Source organism: Carassius auratus, chromosome 42 (assembly GCF_003368295.1).
Source record: "Carassius auratus strain Wakin chromosome 42, ASM336829v1, whole genome shotgun sequence".
Taxonomy (NCBI): Eukaryota; Metazoa; Chordata; class Actinopteri; order Cypriniformes; family Cyprinidae; genus Carassius; species Carassius auratus.
This window is the reverse complement of record NC_039284.1, coordinates 5,543,007-5,560,876: the sequence shown is the minus strand read 5'-3', so window position 1 is coordinate 5,560,876 and position 17,870 is coordinate 5,543,007. Positions and strand designations below refer to the sequence as shown.

The following is a 17,870-nucleotide window of genomic DNA, read 5'->3' as shown; positions in this document are numbered from 1 at the left end:
GCGGATTGTAAATATGTGCGTTTTTTAATTATTATTATGCAAGGCTTGTGATATTGCAGTAGAGGCGGGCATTGGAAGGGTGGGGGACGCCTTTGAAAGTCAGTGACTCTTGACAGGAATGCGCTCATGCAGCGCTCCGCTCCACTCCGCTGCTCCTACTTTATTTTTAACACTTTGGGTGGGTCGAACAGCGCCTGAGGACTCAGGAGAATGAGCGTTGTACGCCACTACCCTGCAGCAGCTCTCCCCCACCGTGACCTAGACCACAGTGCCTCTCATGGGATTATTACAGCCCTTCAAATAACGGACTTTATTATAAAGACATCGACAGAGAAGCGTGTCATTCTCCTGGACTGTTTTTCAGTTGTATAGGTAAGTGTACTGTTATTTGAAGTTCATAGTTAGAGAGGACCTGTCTTCAGTTTAGGATCCCCAATGTCATTTTATATTAATGTAGTAGAAGAGTTTGTTTCTTGCTTCGTTTTAATCACATTATAGCCTATATATCTGTGTATCTCTGAGTAGCTAAAGAATGTTAATAACGCAATGAAAGGTTCAATGATTGTTCTTTTCATAAAAGTAGCCTTCTGCAGGCTTTTGAGAAGCGCAGTGACCTGTTGAGCACTGAACTCTCAGTGTGAACACATTCATGTTGGCTTGTGTGATCAGTACAGATAAAAAGGCCTGGGAGAAAACCAACTGGATATAAAGCAATGCAAATACGCAAGAACTGTTCATTTCCCTATATAATTATGTGCTTTTCACTTTGAGAACTTTAAATTGACAGTTAAATTCAGTTACTTTGTTTATTTAATAACCATCAGCTGTCATCTTTCTTCTATATGATCATTAATTTGACTCTGTGAGTTACTCTAAACGAGGTCCAAGCTGGTCCAAACAGGTAGACCACTTTGGACCTGAAACAAACCAGCTTGTCACATGTCGTAAGGCAGTCAAGCTGGATTCTGGAACATAGACCAGTTTGGGCACCTAGAAACTAGCCACCATGTTCCAACTGCAACAGTTATCAACTGGACTTTCCAACAGAGGACCAACACACATTCGGCTGGTCTCCATGTTTCTCAGAAAGCTGTTTCAAAGTATTAGCAACAGAAAAACAGCTGTCACTAAATGTTTCAAATAATAAAATTATATGATCTGTTTCAAGCTCACCTTATTGGGAGAAACGCTGTGGTGTAAACGCCATTATTTACCGCCCAGAACTTCATAATATGACCATAAGGTTGATTCCAGGAACAGTTTTGCATTATACAGTCTGCTAATTATGCTCTGCTTTCTTCAAAACCACTGCTGTGTTTAAAACTTGCTGCAACTTTAATGGAACAGTTTATTCAGAAATTTAAATCACGTCAGACTTTTATGTTTGGAATGACGAGTGTGAATAAATAGTGACAGAATTTAAGTTTCAGGGTAAACTTATGTCTTCAAGGCGGTGATTATACCCATAATTTACTTAATCTCATTTAAACACAGAGTACTCTGGTGCCATAGTGCCAGGCTTCAGCTGTTCCTACAGTAATATGGCACACACAGTGCATCATGATTCATAGCACACCTAAGTGTGGCCTCTCCCCTCACACATGTGAGAAATAACCTGCTGTGTCGGCTTCCTGGACAGTAGACCGCTTCGGCTGCAGAATTTGAGAGTAAACACACTGTGACATTATCATGGCAGAGATAGATATTATTAGCTAGAGACACTGCTCTTGCAGTATTTAAACTACTGTTTTTTTTTTTACAGTTATTGCCAAATATAATGAAAATGACCTAAAATACTTCAGATTAAATAATCTAGCATAGGTAGATTTATAAACATTTAAATAGTTCACACAAACATGAAAAAAATAAATATGCATATGTAAAGAGATTTAAGATACCGCAAGAGAATGTTTTTTTTAGGGAACAAATTAAATTATGGTCCGTTCCTTAATCATATGGGTTGAGAAAACAAATCATAAGGACTTATTAAGGACTTCATTTCATTTTTGGAGCTTGACAGTTTGGTTACTGTATATTTACATTGTATGGAAAAGAGCAGCATCAATGTTCTTCAAAATGTCTTCTTTTGTGTTCTATAGAAGAGAGAAAGTCAGAGGTTTGGGAATGACGTTATGGCATGATTTTCTTTTTTAGGTGTTAGATTTTTTCAAACTGTCCCTACTGTCCCTCTTTTTCAGTTGAGATCGTTGATACTTCGTCATAAACTGTATGTGTGCACGTGAGCATATTGCAGAGACAGAGAGAGCAGCAAAGTTGTGACTCTTGTGATAACGGGTTTCCCGCTGATGGGTGGAGAATAGTTCTTTGATAACATCCCCCCTGCACTGGCCTGATACACACGCAGAGAGTGAGAGAGAGAGAGAGAGAGAGAGAGAGAACCACCATCACCCCTCTCTGACACCTGTTAGATTCTCCTCTTCACTCAGTTCTTGAGCCAGATGTTTACTGTGTCATTTGATTTTAATTTTGTAAATTTTACAACAGACATATTCACACCTAGCATTGTTACAGTACACTAACCCTGAAAATAGAAGGTGAAATTCATTCGGTCCAGTGCGAGGAGTTTTCCCCCTAATTTTATAACTGTGAGAAGAAACACACAAGTAAATATCTGATCACGTAGCGCGTGACGAAGTAGGAAAATTTGTGAAGGGTGCTCTTCACATACTCTTACTCAGAGGGGTTGCCCAGCCCCCTGTTTAGGGCGATAAGGCTACACATGAGCAACATGCCTCACAAAGATAGAACTATCTTAGCAGCTAACCTTCACTCGCCATTCCACAGTAGCATGTGTACATACACACCCTCGTTAAGTGTGACGGTTGGAGGACATGTGCTGAAAATGGCGGCCTTTGGACTCCTGAGGGGGTAGGAAAATATCCTATGAGGGAAACAGGTATACATTTATTAAATTGTATTATTCATTAATTTACATTTTTGCCATTCTCAAAGAAAGGGACAAGCAAAGAAGCAGGTAATGAAAGGAGGATGGGCAACTGTGAGAGTTTTTGGCACACTGTAAGAACCACCACAAATTTGCATATGTGACTCACGACAAAGCAATTTAAAAAAGACTCAAGTTAAAAGAAGTTACCCCTAGAAATATGGTTTTCCATTCCACTGCTCATGTTTTGCATTTTTCAATGCAAAAATGCATTTCTGTGTGAATGGTCCCTTGGGCACAAGAATTGAATATCTAAATATATTGAGGTGCAAACAGAAATTTCTAAATGTATAAAGGTCGCTTCAGTGCAAAATCTAAAATGACTTCTTCAAAGATAAATGTCCAGTTAAACTGCTTCTCCATCTCTTTAACGTTTCAGATCATCCATCTCTGGCATTCCGCTGTCTTGTCTTCGTGTGGCACCGTGAGGTGTTTGGTCTCTCTCATTCCTCTTCCTCTCAATGGCAACTATGACCTCCACGACAGACTTTGACAATGCTGAAATCACTCAGCAATACATCCGCATCAACACCCGCTTTGAACTGCCTGATGGAGATCTCGACAACGACAACAGCTCGGCCAGACTCTTTGAGCGTTCGCGCATTAAGGCACTTGCAGGTGAGTCGTCTCAAGTGACATAAAACTGAGCACATGTTGCTTTTGGCTTACATATACAGAGGCCCACAAATGTAGGCAGCTGAACCTTATCCTCTCTTGCCCCCCTTGACCAGCCAGGATCATTTGCACATACCCAGCATGCCTCTGTATGAGTGAGCTGGACAGCTGCCCTGCCCGTCTATGCCCATAGCTTAGATCTCTGGGATGGTTGCAGGAGCTTGTAATTTTTGGCACACCTGTGGGGTCTGCTGCTCTCAGAGACAGCAAGTTTTAAATAGCGATTTCATGACCAGAATTACAAGACCCTTTCTAGGGACTGGGTAATCCACACATGATCGTTTCAGTGACAGCACACAGTATCATAATTTTTTTTAAATAAAATTTAAGTAATGCTTTACAATGCCAGGATGTTACTATGCTTGGGTGTTCTGAGTGGTTTCTGGGGCATGGTTAGGACTAGGGTTGGGTATCAATTGGGTTTTATTCGATGCCATTTCAATACTTTTAAAACGGTACTGGTGCCTTAGCGGTGCCTGAACCGATACTTCTATAAAAATAAATAAATAAATAAAGCCTAAAAAGGATAACATTAAAGAACATTAAAAAGATTTGAAATAAATCCATAGCATTCACACACTCCTTGGATGCTCTCATTTCTCAAGCTTCCCTTAATCTAGCCTAATAAATGTAGCCTATTTCATGATCTAGGTCATTGTTTAATAGAAAACCACACATAATGTTTCTACTGTATCTCTGTCAATCACTCTGATATTTAGTTAAAACGAGTGCTGTCTGTCATTGTCTTTAATCAGTTGATACAGTCAATGACTATATGGTCATTCTTTATAAAGTAGCAACAATGTCGTTTGTAAAGTACAGTCTTAGACACATTAGTGTTTTCACCCCAAGTAGGGTTTTTAAGCCAGTTATTTATATCTTTTGCTGTAATAGGTCAATAGAAAATACCAGTTTACATTTCCAAACATTCATTTTGCCATCAATTTTAATGAGATTGTTGAATGCACAAGCAGTCTGACAACTGCCTAAAACTAAGACTTTTGCACAGTAATGTATGTATAAAGTACGTATAATTAGATTAAGTATATTTAAATAAGCGATTGCTCCCTCGTGATCTTTTTGTAAACTGCCATTTTCATGTGAAAATTAAGGGCACTGACTCTGAGGTGATCACAAATTTGTGTACTGTTTTTGGAGCTAAATGCTATAGCCCCGCTAAAAAAAGCATAGCGTGCTTCTTGTGTACATTTCGGAGAACCAGGACAAATATTTCAATCAATCGCCCAGACATTTAAGAGTCATTTAAGAGAAATCTGCGTTCTTATTCGGTTCGGTGGATACCGGTTCCATTGGTACTATATTAGCACCGGGTTTCAGTACCCAACCCTAGTAAGGAGAATGTTTACTGGCATAGGTTAAAAAAAGCTTCACACAAAGACCTCTGTGACTGCATTTAAATAGTAAACCAGTTCTAAATGATTGGTTTTGGTGCAGACTTTGTTACATGCATCTAAATAGCAAGAGCAATTGTCCAATGTAATTTTTTTTTTTGGCATCCAATTTGGTACATTTCTCCTCTTGCAGATTTTATCATTGATATCCACTGTAACCATAGGTGGAGGGTGAACCAACTTCAGGGTAAGGCTAAAAGCAGCAATGTATTAAACATCATAAACCCATCTTTTAAGGCAAGAATCAGACATTGGTGTCATGTAGGCTAATAAAATATGTTTAATGGGACTGAATTTGTATTTAATGTGATTACAATTTAATAAAACCAATAGAAAGGTGATTATATAATGTTTCCTTTCCATGGTTATTCAAACAGCTAATAAATTATATATAGAAAGTGACATTATCGCTAACTTTGATCGATCGCGAGTTTAAGCATTAAATTTTTTATTTATTTAATCTAATATAATCAGCTGTATACACTGTGAAATTAATCTCTCACTTACAAAGAGTCAGAATTCAGAACGAACGTGCACTCAACAAAACTGATGTGTTTTCAGCGATTACTCATCTGAACGCCTCTGATTGGCCACTGCATTCCTAAGCTCAACCGAATTGTGTGTGATTGCTTAAAATGCGCAACACTGTAAATTGTAAAAAGAAAACTGTGTAACATGAGCAGATTTTAATTTAATGTCACAATCAACACTATTTGTTTTCACTTTTTTAGTATCAAATTTAATAGATTCAATTTCTTTGTGCAGAAAGTTTTTTTTTTTTCAATTTAGGGGCATTTTTGCCCAAATCCCCATGGCCAGGAGAAGGCTAAGCCTTCCCAAGCCTTACACACACTCTGCCTATGAAATTGCTTTATAGCTGTGCATATCTACACTAACTACTTCTAGAGATATGAGATGTCAAGTTTTGATGGTAATTTTTCATAAAGGAGCACACTTGTACAGTATGTGCTTTTCTACACAAAACACTGCAAAAGGCAGGAGAAATAGTTTGGAGAATGGGTGGATGGATTAAACACAAGGCATGAATCAGTAAAGTGTGATGTTTTCGGACACTTAAAGAGTTGGTTTACCCCCCAAAATAAACTGTATCTCTTTTTATTTTTATTTTACTTAACCTCAGGCTATCCAAGATGTACGTGACTTTTTTTTCTTCAGTAAAAGAGTAAAGAAGATTTTAGCTGAAACTGTGGTCCTGTGAGATTCGTTAACTTGTAAATCTGTGCTGCTCAGACGGTTCAGTCTGATTTGGTGAACCTGGTCCATTTAGTTCAGAAAAAAAAAAACGGTTCAAAATAATGATTCCTTCATAAACCATACATCTCAGAATAAGTTATGATTTTTTTATATTCAAGGCTAGGGGTCTTTCTGTTTTGAAATGCATTAGCGATGGTGTACTCAAATTTGGCCTGCTTCTTTGAGCCAAGTGTAAGTTGCTGAGCCAGGGGGAGTGTGATGTGTTCTGTCGGTGCGTCTGTGCTCTGCTCTTTCTGTAATGCAATTAGAGAGAGTTCAGAATTGAGGGAGAGCAAGCGAGCAAGAGAGAAGTGGTTCCCATTCTTCACCGTTGATTTACGGCTTCTGAACAGACACGAATCCCTCTGAGTATACTAAGTACACTTTGAGTACACAGTCATTAATACAGTTCTAGTTTGTATTTACATCAGGGCCCAAACTGCTTATGCACGCACTTACAGTCTGACATCACATTGTATTTGGAACAAATCAAAACACACACACAAACACGTGTATAGCCATTTGATGACATTTTAGATGAGTGTGAGCATGTTGTGGGGCGGACAGGAATGAGGGCATATTATATGCATGGCTGGGGTGCTGGAGAACCACTCCTTGTGCTACTGGGGAGAGGCACAACAGCGTCACTGCTAAGTGAAGAGAGAGTGAGGGCGGGAAGGAGAAAGAGAGAGAGAGAAAGAGAGAGAGAGAGAGAGGGGGAGGGAGGGAGGGCGGCAAGAGGAAGAAAGAGAAGATAACAGGACTCGAGACAGAAGGAGAGAAGAAGAGTGTCCTGTCTTTCTCGCTCTTTCCCATCCTTGCGTTGATTTAGCGTGGTGAGGATGAGCAGCCCCTGTTTGTGCCGCACGGTGCCTGTGAGCCAGACCCGGCTGAGGGAGGTCAAACTCAGCTTGAAGACCAGCAGAGAGACCATTGCGATCTGCCCTACCCCTGTCGTCCGAGAGGTCAGCAGCCGGCATTATACCACAGTAAAAGAAGTCCCGACCCGGACCAATGCACCAGGCAATCGGAGCAGAAGCACCCCGCCAGTTTCCAGAGCCCAAAGCAAGAGAGGGGGCAAAACTAACAGTCCCCACATCCGTGAACCTGAGCACCTGCCGGACAGGAACGGAACTTTACTGGGCATCAAACCTAAAGTAGCGCCCATGACTCTCACTTCAGCCTCCTCAACATCATCATCCTCTTCCTCCTGCACCCCAAGGGGCCATCGGCCCTCACCTCCACGCTCCTCACCATCTTGCCCCCTGTCCCCGTCCCGGAGTATGAGACGAGCACGCTGGCTCAGCTACAGTGCTTCCAACATCTGCTTCAACAACTCTATTCTGGATGGGCGATTCAGACAACTGCAAGGTAGTGTCCTGCTAGAGTTTTTTTTCCTCCCCTCCTCGAGGAGGGGGCAGTCTTTCCTGGCATACCCCTCCACCACGCCACAGGGGAGTTACAGGATTAGGTAGAGATCCAGAATGGGAAGGGCATTAAGGTGGTAGGCTAGACTGTTTTCTATGGGGTGCTATGGGAACATGTTTGTCTTTTTACGTGCAGTATTTATTAATTTTATTATTTATGCCGTATATACGGCCCAATTGCTCACTGTGTTACCTCTAAATATTTAATGACAAACTCATAAAAAGGCCATTCAGTGGAAAAAATACCTCTTGTGCCCTACCACATTTGTCTTTTTCTTGCTGAAGTACAAAGTGATAGGTACAGTGGCAGGCTACCTCCCATCTACATCTTGTCTTCTGCTATTCTTACCTCTTAAAGGAAAATATTGTCTCTGTCTTGTTCTCTGATTTAGATGTATTCAGCACTGAGGTCTCCTATCTCTCTTATTCTCTCCTGGCAGCTCTTTATTTTTAGAGATAAGCTGACTGTCACTGTTAATTTGCGTAAAACGGAGCTTTCTCTTTCTCTCTGAAGAAAGCACTCTTTTCATGGTGTGGAACAGAAAGAGAATAGAGTGTTTTCTAAGGCAGGCATCACTAATACTAATGCTCATAACTAGGGTTATGGGTTTTATGGAAACCTGTTTTAGAGTAAATAATAAAAGTAATTGTAAGATGAAGTTTAAAATAAGAAATGTACTGTAGTAACACTGTGAGATATGAAGTCACACTATAAGATCTAAAGTTGCAATTGTGAAATATAGTTGGTGACTTTAAAGTTGCAATTATGAGAAATATAGTTGCAAGTGCCTAAGACATGACGCCTACTTAAAACAGCTTTTTGTCTGCGGAGGGTAAACCTGTGGAAAAATCTTACAGATCTAGATTGAAGGAGGGACTCAACAAGGACAAGAACATCATAAAGATCACCCAAAAAGATCGCCTCCATAATGGATACAGGTGTTAAATGGGAAAGAACCACTTATGTTGTATCTAAATTCATTGCTCCTATGTGTCCTCCCATCACAACCTCTCTGTTACTTGTGAATCTGTGTTGGTAAGTACCTGAGCTTGTAGGTCCAGAGCCATCCAAACAATGACTAAGGTATGAGAATTTAGTGAGACTGCAGGTCAAATCCAGTGGAAGCTGACTATGGGAAAAACACTGGCTTGTTATGTACAGGGAAAATCCATCAATATGAATATTTCACAGACCTTTCATGTGAGCTGGAGAGAATAACAGAGATCAGCAGGACCCTAGTACTCTATTTAGACTCACTACTGTTCTGAGAGAGAGAGAGAGAGAGAGAGAAAGAGAGAGAGAGAGAGAGAGAGAGAGAGAGAGAGAGAAGCATTTAGTAGAGGTTAGACTACAGTCCCGCTGTACAAAGTGTGGACAGGAAGAGGAATCATTTGGCAGTAGTTTGATCATGAAATATGTAGTGTTGCCAAGCTTAGATCTCTTATTATATTTTAGCACATCTGGAGCATTGCTAAATCTGGAAGGAACATGGCCAATTGCCCCTTAAAAAGTGAAACGGTGCAGTTGTTACCTTTTAGAGATTCACCTACATGACCTGTCCCTTAGTTTTATTTGATTTTTATTCTGGTGTAACCCATTAAGTCAAACTTATACCATCTGGACCAAAAAATAAAAAATGTAAATCTCTGTTGACAGTTGTTCAAATAATTTATTTGCAAACAACACATATTTATATTTCATTATATTGCAGTTGATGTTTTACCTTTCATGAAAACTAAGGATAGTCACGAATGAAGGGCTTGGGACTGATTGACAATCACTGTGGTTGTGACATAATTTTCCTTTGGATCCAGGGTAATTAGCCATGACATTTGAAAGCATTTGCAATTTACATTTTTTTTTTTTGCTTGAATAAAATAATTTTATTTAGATATAAATATAGATAGATTTAGTTATGACATAAAATACATGTTTGAGGTTTTTAGAAAATCAAGAAATGTTTTTTTTTTTTTCACATTGTGCCAACATTAAGAAACAATTATTAAAACTCTTTAAATAAATGATCTAAATTAATGGGAAAAGGCTAATGGCCTAGTTCCTGTGTTTCCGTGTTCCTTCTTGTTTTGCCTTGGACCCTGGGCTGTTCCTTGTTTTATGATTGTTTGCAGTCTGACCCTGACCTTTGCCTGTTTATTGAATTACTCTTTTGTCTCTTCCTGGATTATACCTGTTTGCTGTTGTTTGACCCTGCCTGTTTAGACCACTCTTTTGAATAAAACCTGCACTTGGAGCGACAAACCCCATTTTCACGCCTCCATCTTCCACTTTTATTTTATTTTTTAGCACTTTTGACAACCCATGCCTTTCAAAACAGCTTTTCTAAAAATTTGTATTTGCATATGCATTGTACAGAAATAACATTTGATATAAAACTCACTAATCTTAATACGTCTGAAAGATGGTTCGTGCACATGCTCAAAAATAGTTCCAACATCATGCATTACACATTTGAATGTTCATAATTTTTTCATTGCTTTGTGATCCAGATGGAGGAGACATGTTTTCATACACTTTAGGGTAATTTAACAGTGTTTTAGTTGAGACCAGTTCATTCTAGTCCCAGTACAGACCAAGACCTGAGAAGGCTGAGTATGATTCAAGGCTGAGACAAGAAGAGGGTCAAGTCTGAGACTGTTTAGCTTTAGTTTAAGCATAAATGGAAAGGTAATATTTCTAGATCGGCTTAGAAGCATGTATCCATTCTCTACTCACTGCACATTCTAATGTTTTCTAATGTCTTTTTCTTCCTCTTCTCTCACTCACTCGTTTTTTTTCTATCTCTCTTTTTGTCCCTCCATCTTTCCAGTTTTCTGCAGCCATAGGATCTGAATCATTTATAAAACTCATCATTAAGAATGCATTTTTTTTTTTGTTAGAAACTTAAACGTGGTGCTGCAAAGACATGCTCAGGAAAAACACATGAACATACATAACTACACTATGAAGAACACACATACTGTACATAGATTATATACTATAATCACTGTATGATTATGACAAAAATATTTTAGTTTTTTTAAAAAGGGCTTTTTGAAAGTTTGAGTGCGAGATGCTAAAAATATGGCTTTAGGGCATTTTTACAGTCCACACATTTGTTTAACTATTTTATTACATAATGCATTCATTCCATATAATTTCTGTTCTCCTTCTAAATGGGTGAATCTCATGAAAATCAGAGTAGCTGAATGTTTTTCCCTTTCTGTCAAAACTAGATGAGCGAGAGGCTGTCCAGAAGAAGACCTTCACAAAATGGGTGAATTCAATATTAGCCAGAGTCAGCTGCCGAATCTCAGATCTCTATCTAGACCTTCGGGATGGGAGAATGCTTATCAAACTACTGGAGGTTCTGTCAGGGGAGAGACTGGTGAGTATAATGTGTGTTTAATGTGTAAAAGTGTCAAATCTTGATTTGTTCAGACCACAAAACAAGAATTAATTGTAATTTAGTCATTGCAGTAATATCTTTGATTTTTCATCTTTCCACCATTTAGCCCAAGCCAACCAAGGGGCGAATGCGGATCCATTGCCTTGAGAATGTGGACAAAGCTCTCCAGTTTCTAAAGGAGCAGAGGGTGCACTTAGAGAACATGGGTTCACATGATATTGTAGATGGAAACCACCGGCTCATCCTAGGCCTTATCTGGACCATCATTCTTCGCTTCCAGGTCAGACCATTATTCTGATTAGACAACTTTTTTGACCATTCTATTCATTATGTGTCTCTAAATGTAATCTAAAACTTAAAAACTAAATCTAAAAATTTCTCAGGGTATAAAACATACAGTACAAAACAATCCAGACTTTCTGATATTACAGTAAACCTACAGCAGCGTTTTTTTATTGTGTCTTTGGCTGATTGGAAAAGCTTACATTTATTTGGTTGATTCAAAAAGCTTATATTTATTTTTAAATCTATTATTTTGATATCAGGATATTTTTAGCCCAGCTACTTCAAACAAAATACTCTGCTACATAATTCAGACCCTAAAAAATGAAAGGAAAAAGACCGGAATGGGAATTGTTGACTACTCTTTATTCTGCCTGGTTCCCACAGCAATGTGCAAACTATTGAGATATAAAAAGTCAGGATCTAAATAAAGTAACAATGCCTCTGCATATCCAAGAATGAATGTCCAAGGGCGAATTCCAGTTGCTCTTCTAATTAATGTGAGATTTAGAGTATGGTACATGAAATGTCAACTGATAGGAGAATTTACTGTTTTTATTATTGCAATTAACAGAAGGAATGTCTAGTTGACAGAAATACAGTATGAGTGACAAAAAGATGTATGAATATAATTTGAATGTGCATGTGGGATTAATTTCAGCTTTTGTTCTTTCTTTCCTTATGTGGATACAGATTCAAGACATTATAGTAGAGACAGGACAAGCTGATCAGACAGGCCGGCAAGAGACCCGCTCGGCCAAAGATGCACTACTCCTGTGGTGCCAGATGAAGACTGCAGGGTACTTTAGTAGTAATGAAGCTATAGCTTCATGAGAAATTTATGGTTGCTGATTAATTTGACTTATGTCGTTTTGTATCTGCAGGTACCCCAATGTAAACATCACCAATTTCACCACAAGCTGGAAAGATGGCATGGCTTTTAATGCTCTCATTCACAAACACAGGTGATAAATATCAAAAATATAATGTACATATTAAGACAAAAGATAGCTTGTGGAGACTATCTTATCTAGCTTAGTGGTTAGGAAACATGCGTTGACACATTGAGCAGATGTTCTCATATGATTCTTCTAGACACCACTGAGATTACATGGAGAGCAACTTTAAACCTTTGTGTAATCTCATGATTTCTCTAAGAAATAAGATTAGCTTTCTTTCTTATAATCTCATATGTATCATTTCCAATCACAAACTGAAAATATTTTTTCAAAATGAACATTCACCCTCCAAAATCATGTTATTGATTAACAAAAATTTGACCTTTGAATTAAACCTCCAAAGCAATCACTGAGAAATGAAATTGAAATAATAGCAATAGATATGTACCCTGGACCACAAAACCAGTCTTAAATGTAAATTTTTCGAAATTGAGATTTATACATAATCTGAAAGCTGAATAAATAAGTTTTCCATTGATGTATGGTTTATTAGGAACGGACAATATTTGGCCGAGATACAACTATTTGAAAATCTGGAATCTGAGGGTGCAAAAAAATCTAAATACTGAGAAAATCGCCTGTAAAGTTGTCCAAATGAATTTTTAGCAGTGCATATCACTAATCAAAAATTAAGTTATAATATATTTATGGTAGGAAACTTACAAAGTATCTTCATGGAACATGATCTTTCCTTAATAGCCTAATGATTTTTGGCATTAAAGAAAATCAATAATTTTGACCCATACAATGTTTTTTTGGCTATTGCTACAAAAATATCCCAGGGACTTAAGGTTTTGCGGTCCAGGGTCACATATAAACCAAATAACTTCTTAATTCCACTGCATCAGGCCAGATCTGGTGGACTATGGCAATCTAAAGAGGTCCAATCCCACCCACAACCTTCAGCAGGCCTTTAATGTAGCTGAAAAAAACCTTGGTGTCACCAAGCTCCTGGACCCAGAAGGCAAGTAACACCTACTGAATATTAAGCCAAAAATATATGAATTAAACTCCCATTATCCACCTTTGTCTTCGTATAAAAATGGGCGCAGCCATTTGTAAATTCTATGGGTCTGGCTTCCAGTCTCGACCATGTCCAGTTATTTTTAGCTGTACAGAACCACTCGTTTTGGTGCTTGATATTAAAAATGGGCATGTCTTACCATATTATTTGAAGGTGTTGTCTTAATTACAAACACACTGGTTTATAATGCAAACAGTTTTACTGTTTACTGCACATTGTTATTCTATTGTTATTTCCCTATAGCGGCTAATGAGCCGGAAGTCTGTCCAATAGGCCTACTTCTGCGTTAAAGAAAAAGATGGATAGAGAAAACATCTTTATATTCTATTGTTTACAGATGTGTTCACTGAGAACCCAGATGAGAAGTCCATAATTACATATGTTGTTGCATTTTACCACTACTTCTCCAAGATGAAGGCTCTGGCAGTTGAGGGCAAGCGAGTTGGAAAGGTGCAAAATTTAAGCGAGTCCGCTCCCATGTGAATTTTATGTGTGTAATGCAAGAGGACATTTGCATTGATCTATACTTATATTTTCCAGGTGCTAGACCAGGCCATTGAAACAGAGAAGATGACTGAGAAGTATGAGACATTGTCATCAGACTTGCTAACATGGATTGAGCAAACCATCATTGTCCTGAACAACCGCAAGCTTGCTAACTCCCTTACAGGTGTCCAACAGCAATTGCAGGCTTTCAACTCTTACCGTACCATGGAGAAACCACCTAAGTATTTCATTTATGGCTATTTATGAACAAATTTCTTTTTTTGTAGTAAGCAACCAACTGCTAAGCAACCAAATTTGAATTACTTTTTTAACTCTAACTCTTCAGGTTCCAGGAGAAAGGCAACTTGGAAGTACTGCTGTTTACTATCCAGAGCAGAATGAGGGCCAACAATCAGAGAGTCTACACCCCTAAAGAGGGTGCACTTGTGTCTGATATCAACAAGGTGAGATGCAAAGGTTAATGCTGCATTGAACTCGGGGTGTATGATTTTCCAACCTCCAATTAGGCAAGGTACATTATAATTCCACTTGAAATTTATTAACTTATATCGGCAAAACAGACTTTGCCTTTTTATGTTATAAACATTGTACAGTAGAGTATGGTGGTTATCTGGTGAGATAATAGTTGGAATATCCCATATCTGACTTTAAATGGGGGCATATTAAGCTCCAGCAATAATATCAATCAATTCATGGGAAACACGGTTATGAACCAAACAGACACCTGTTAGTCCCAACCACTTCAAGTAAATTTTCTGCAGAGACAATGACAAAGGTTGAACATAGTAGTAAAACAAGTGGTCTGAGAGACTCTGAGCTGTTTGAGTGTGTGTGCCTTTGTTCTCAGGCATGGGAGAGGTTGGAGAAGGCAGAACATGACCGTGAACGGGTCCTAAGAGATGAACTCATTAGACAGGAAAAGCTGGAGCAGATGGCTCGTCGCTTTGACAGGAAGGCAGCTATGAGAGAGACCTGGCTTCTAGAGAATCAGAGACTGGTTTCACAGGTAACTCACTATCCACAGCCTTTGTCTAAAAGATGAAAGGTGCAGCGAGCCTTTATTTAGATACCCATCATTTTGTAGTTGCCATCACCTGATGATTGAAATGAATTATCATAATTTTGCTTTCTACTTTGAAGGATAACTTTGGCTATGACTTACCAGCAGTTGAGGCAGCTAAGAAGAAACATGATGCCATAGAGACAGACATTGCTGCATATGAAGAACGGGTTCAGGCACTGGTTGCCCTGTCTAAAGAACTGGAAGCAGAACGATACCATGATGCTAAACGCATTGATGCTAGAAAAGACAATATCTTGAGGCTGTGGGACTACTTGCAAGAGCTCCTGAAAGCTCGTAGAGGTCGTCTAGACAAGAACCTCACCCTTCAGAGAATCTTCCAGGAGATGCTCTACATCATCAGCTGGATGGATGAAATGAAGGTAGGAAAGACAATTGAGTATACAGTGTGGTTGATTTATATATTTTGTTTGAATATTATGGTTGCATTGTAAGTCATGTGATTGAAGCAAAAATATATTACGTTATTCAATCAATTTCTTATGTGACATTTGTTCTTCAGAGTCGACTCTTGTCCCCAGACTTTGGAAAACACTTATTGGAAGTGGAAGACTTGTTGCAAAAACATTCATTGCTAGAAGCTGATATAGCAGTGCAGGCAGAAAGAGTACGATCCGCCAATGCGGCTGCTCTTAAATTTGCCAATGGTGACAGTGAGTACAGTTGTACCCTTGTAATTTTCTGTTGACTTGAGTGATGTAGTTGTGTAGTCTTTATTTGTTTAATTTGTTACACACACTGTTCATTGTTATTTTTATATTTGCTCTTAATTGTCTAGGTTATAAACCATGTGACCCACAAGTGATCCGTGATCGGGTACAACACTTGGACCTGTGCTACCAGGAGTTGTGTGCTCTGGCATCTCAGAGAAAAGCCTGTCTTGAGCAGTCGCGGCGACTTTGGAACTTTTTATGGGAAATTGCAGAGTTGGAAAGCTGGATTCGGGAAAAGGAGCACATCTTCTCCTCTCTTGACTATGGTAAGGACCTGACCAGTGTGCTGGTACTGCAGAGCAAACACAGCGTCTTTGAGGATGAGCTTGCTGCCAGACGGGACAACTTGAAGCATGTGATGGACGAGGGGCAGAGCATGATTCAGGGCAAGCACTTGGGTTCCCCTAAAGTGCAACAGCGCATGGATGAAGTGCGAAATCAGTGGCAGCAGCTGGAGGAACTGGCTGCCTTCCGTAAACAGAATCTGCAAGACACTCAATGCTTCTTCCAGTTTCAGGGTGATGCTGATGACCTAAAAGCCTGGCTGGTTGATGCTATGCGTCAGATGAGCAGTGATGACATTGGGCATGATGAGTACACTACGCAGCGACTGCTCAAGAAACACCGTGACTTAAGAGATGAGGCTGCTAAGAATGGAGCCATCATTGACACGCTATCCAAACAGGCCAATGCACTTCCTGAGGAATTAAGGCACACACCAGACATCCAGGGGCGTATGAATGATATCCGGGATATGTATATTGAGCTTTTGACCCTCTCAGACCTGAGGCAGAAGAAGCTGGATGACACCATGGCTCTTTACACTATCTTTAGTGAGACGGATGCTTGTGAGCTCTGGATGGGCCAGAAGGAGACATGGCTGGTTGGGCTGGAGACACCAGAGAATTTGGAAGATCTAGAAGTTGTACAAAACAGGTATGGCTGTTGGTTTTGTGAACCCAGAGACAGTGTGTTTCATAAACTGGGAAACTATTCCAATTTATGCCACTGTGATAAAATGTTGTGTTTGTTTGCAGGCTAAGCATTCTTGCTCATGAAATGGGTAATATGCAGGCTCGGGTTGATAACATCAATAAAGCAGCCAAACAACTTGAAGACAGCAGACATCCACAAATAAAACAAGTGAAAGACTGTCAAACTCGTTTGAATAGAAGGTAAGGGTTATAATCCTGGATATGAAAGCCTGTACCAGTAAACAATACTCTTAATAATCTGTAATGTTCCTTTTTTCTGTTCTTAAAGATGGGAAGCTTTTAAAGCAATGGTGGAGGATAAGAAACATAAAGTAGATTCAGCCCTCAGCCTACATAACTATGATCTTGAATGTGATGAGACCGAGTCATGGATAAAAGACAAAACAAGAGTCATTGAGTCAACACAGGACCTTGGGAATGATCTGGCTGCAGTCATTACCATTCAAAGGAAGCTCTTTGGAATGGAAAGAGACCTTGCTGCCATCCAAGATAAGTTGGATTTCCTACGTAATGAGGCCCAGAAGCTTGTGAAGGACCACCCAGAAAATGCTTCTGATATATTTGCCAGACAGAAAGAGTTGGATGCTGCATGGGACACCTTGAAATACACCCTGAAAAACCGAGAAGACTCTCTTGGGGAGGTCAGCAAGCTGCAGACCTTCCTACAGGACATGGATGATTTTCAAGCCTGGCTCTTCAAGACACAGAAGGCTGTTGCATCTGAAGACATGCCTGATGGTTTACCAGAGGCTGAGCAGTATTTCAGTCTTCATGATGCTGTGAGGGCTGATATGGATGGCCATGAAGAAGATTACCACCGTGTGAGAGACACAGGAGCAGCTGTCATTCAGGGCCAAGAAGATGATCCTCAGTACCAACAGCTAGAGCAGAGGCTGGTTGGTCTTGATAAGGGATGGGATGAGCTGCACAAAATGTGGGACAGCCGCAAGAGCTTTCTAGATCAGGGTCTCGGCTTCCAACAGTTCATGAGGGATGCCAAGCAGGCTGAGGCCATCTTAAATAACCAGGTATACATACCTACAATTTTAATCTGATGTTCCTTGTAATGAAAACAAGGGGAAACCCAAACCTTGCCAGTATTGCTTCCTGCTTATTATTCTCTTCCAATAACCTTCAATTGCAGTTCCATAATATTGTTCCTCCCTTTA

At 39.5% G+C, this 17,870-nt stretch overlaps 1 protein-coding gene and 1 long non-coding RNA gene across 4 annotated transcripts in view; both read left to right on the top strand.

The window, feature by feature from the left end:
• The first annotated feature begins 90 nt into the window (after positions 1–90).
• Positions 91–17,870, top strand: part of LOC113060471 (spectrin beta chain, erythrocytic-like) — a 28,947-nt gene continuing 11,167 nt past the window's right edge. The window contains exons 1-16 of one of the 3 annotated variants that reach the window (XM_026229401.1): positions 91–372; positions 3,345–3,583; positions 10,968–11,119; positions 11,247–11,420; positions 12,116–12,222; positions 12,307–12,387; positions 13,230–13,345; positions 13,743–13,855; positions 13,946–14,133; positions 14,238–14,355; positions 14,760–14,918; positions 15,053–15,355; positions 15,496–15,646; positions 15,772–16,642; positions 16,744–16,881; positions 16,970–17,729. In XM_026229401.1, coding sequence (XP_026085186.1) covers positions 3,427–3,583; positions 10,968–11,119; positions 11,247–11,420; positions 12,116–12,222; positions 12,307–12,387; positions 13,230–13,345; positions 13,743–13,855; positions 13,946–14,133; positions 14,238–14,355; positions 14,760–14,918; positions 15,053–15,355; positions 15,496–15,646; positions 15,772–16,642; positions 16,744–16,881; positions 16,970–17,729 — 3,588 coding nt within the window. In that variant the 5' untranslated portion in view covers positions 91–372; positions 3,345–3,426. Of the gene's footprint in view, positions 373–2,814; positions 2,918–3,344; positions 3,584–7,052; positions 7,678–10,967; positions 11,120–11,246; positions 11,421–12,115; positions 12,223–12,306; positions 12,388–13,229; positions 13,346–13,742; positions 13,856–13,945; positions 14,134–14,237; positions 14,356–14,759; positions 14,919–15,052; positions 15,356–15,495; positions 15,647–15,771; positions 16,643–16,743; positions 16,882–16,969; positions 17,730–17,870 lie in introns of those variants that run through there. The other 2 variants (XM_026229402.1, XM_026229404.1) reach the window with 2 other exon arrangements.
• Positions 4,641–5,971, top strand: LOC113060472 (uncharacterized). The gene is made up of 2 exons (XR_003278257.1): positions 4,641–5,330; positions 5,566–5,971. It is a non-coding gene; the product is annotated as an uncharacterized LOC113060472 (long non-coding RNA).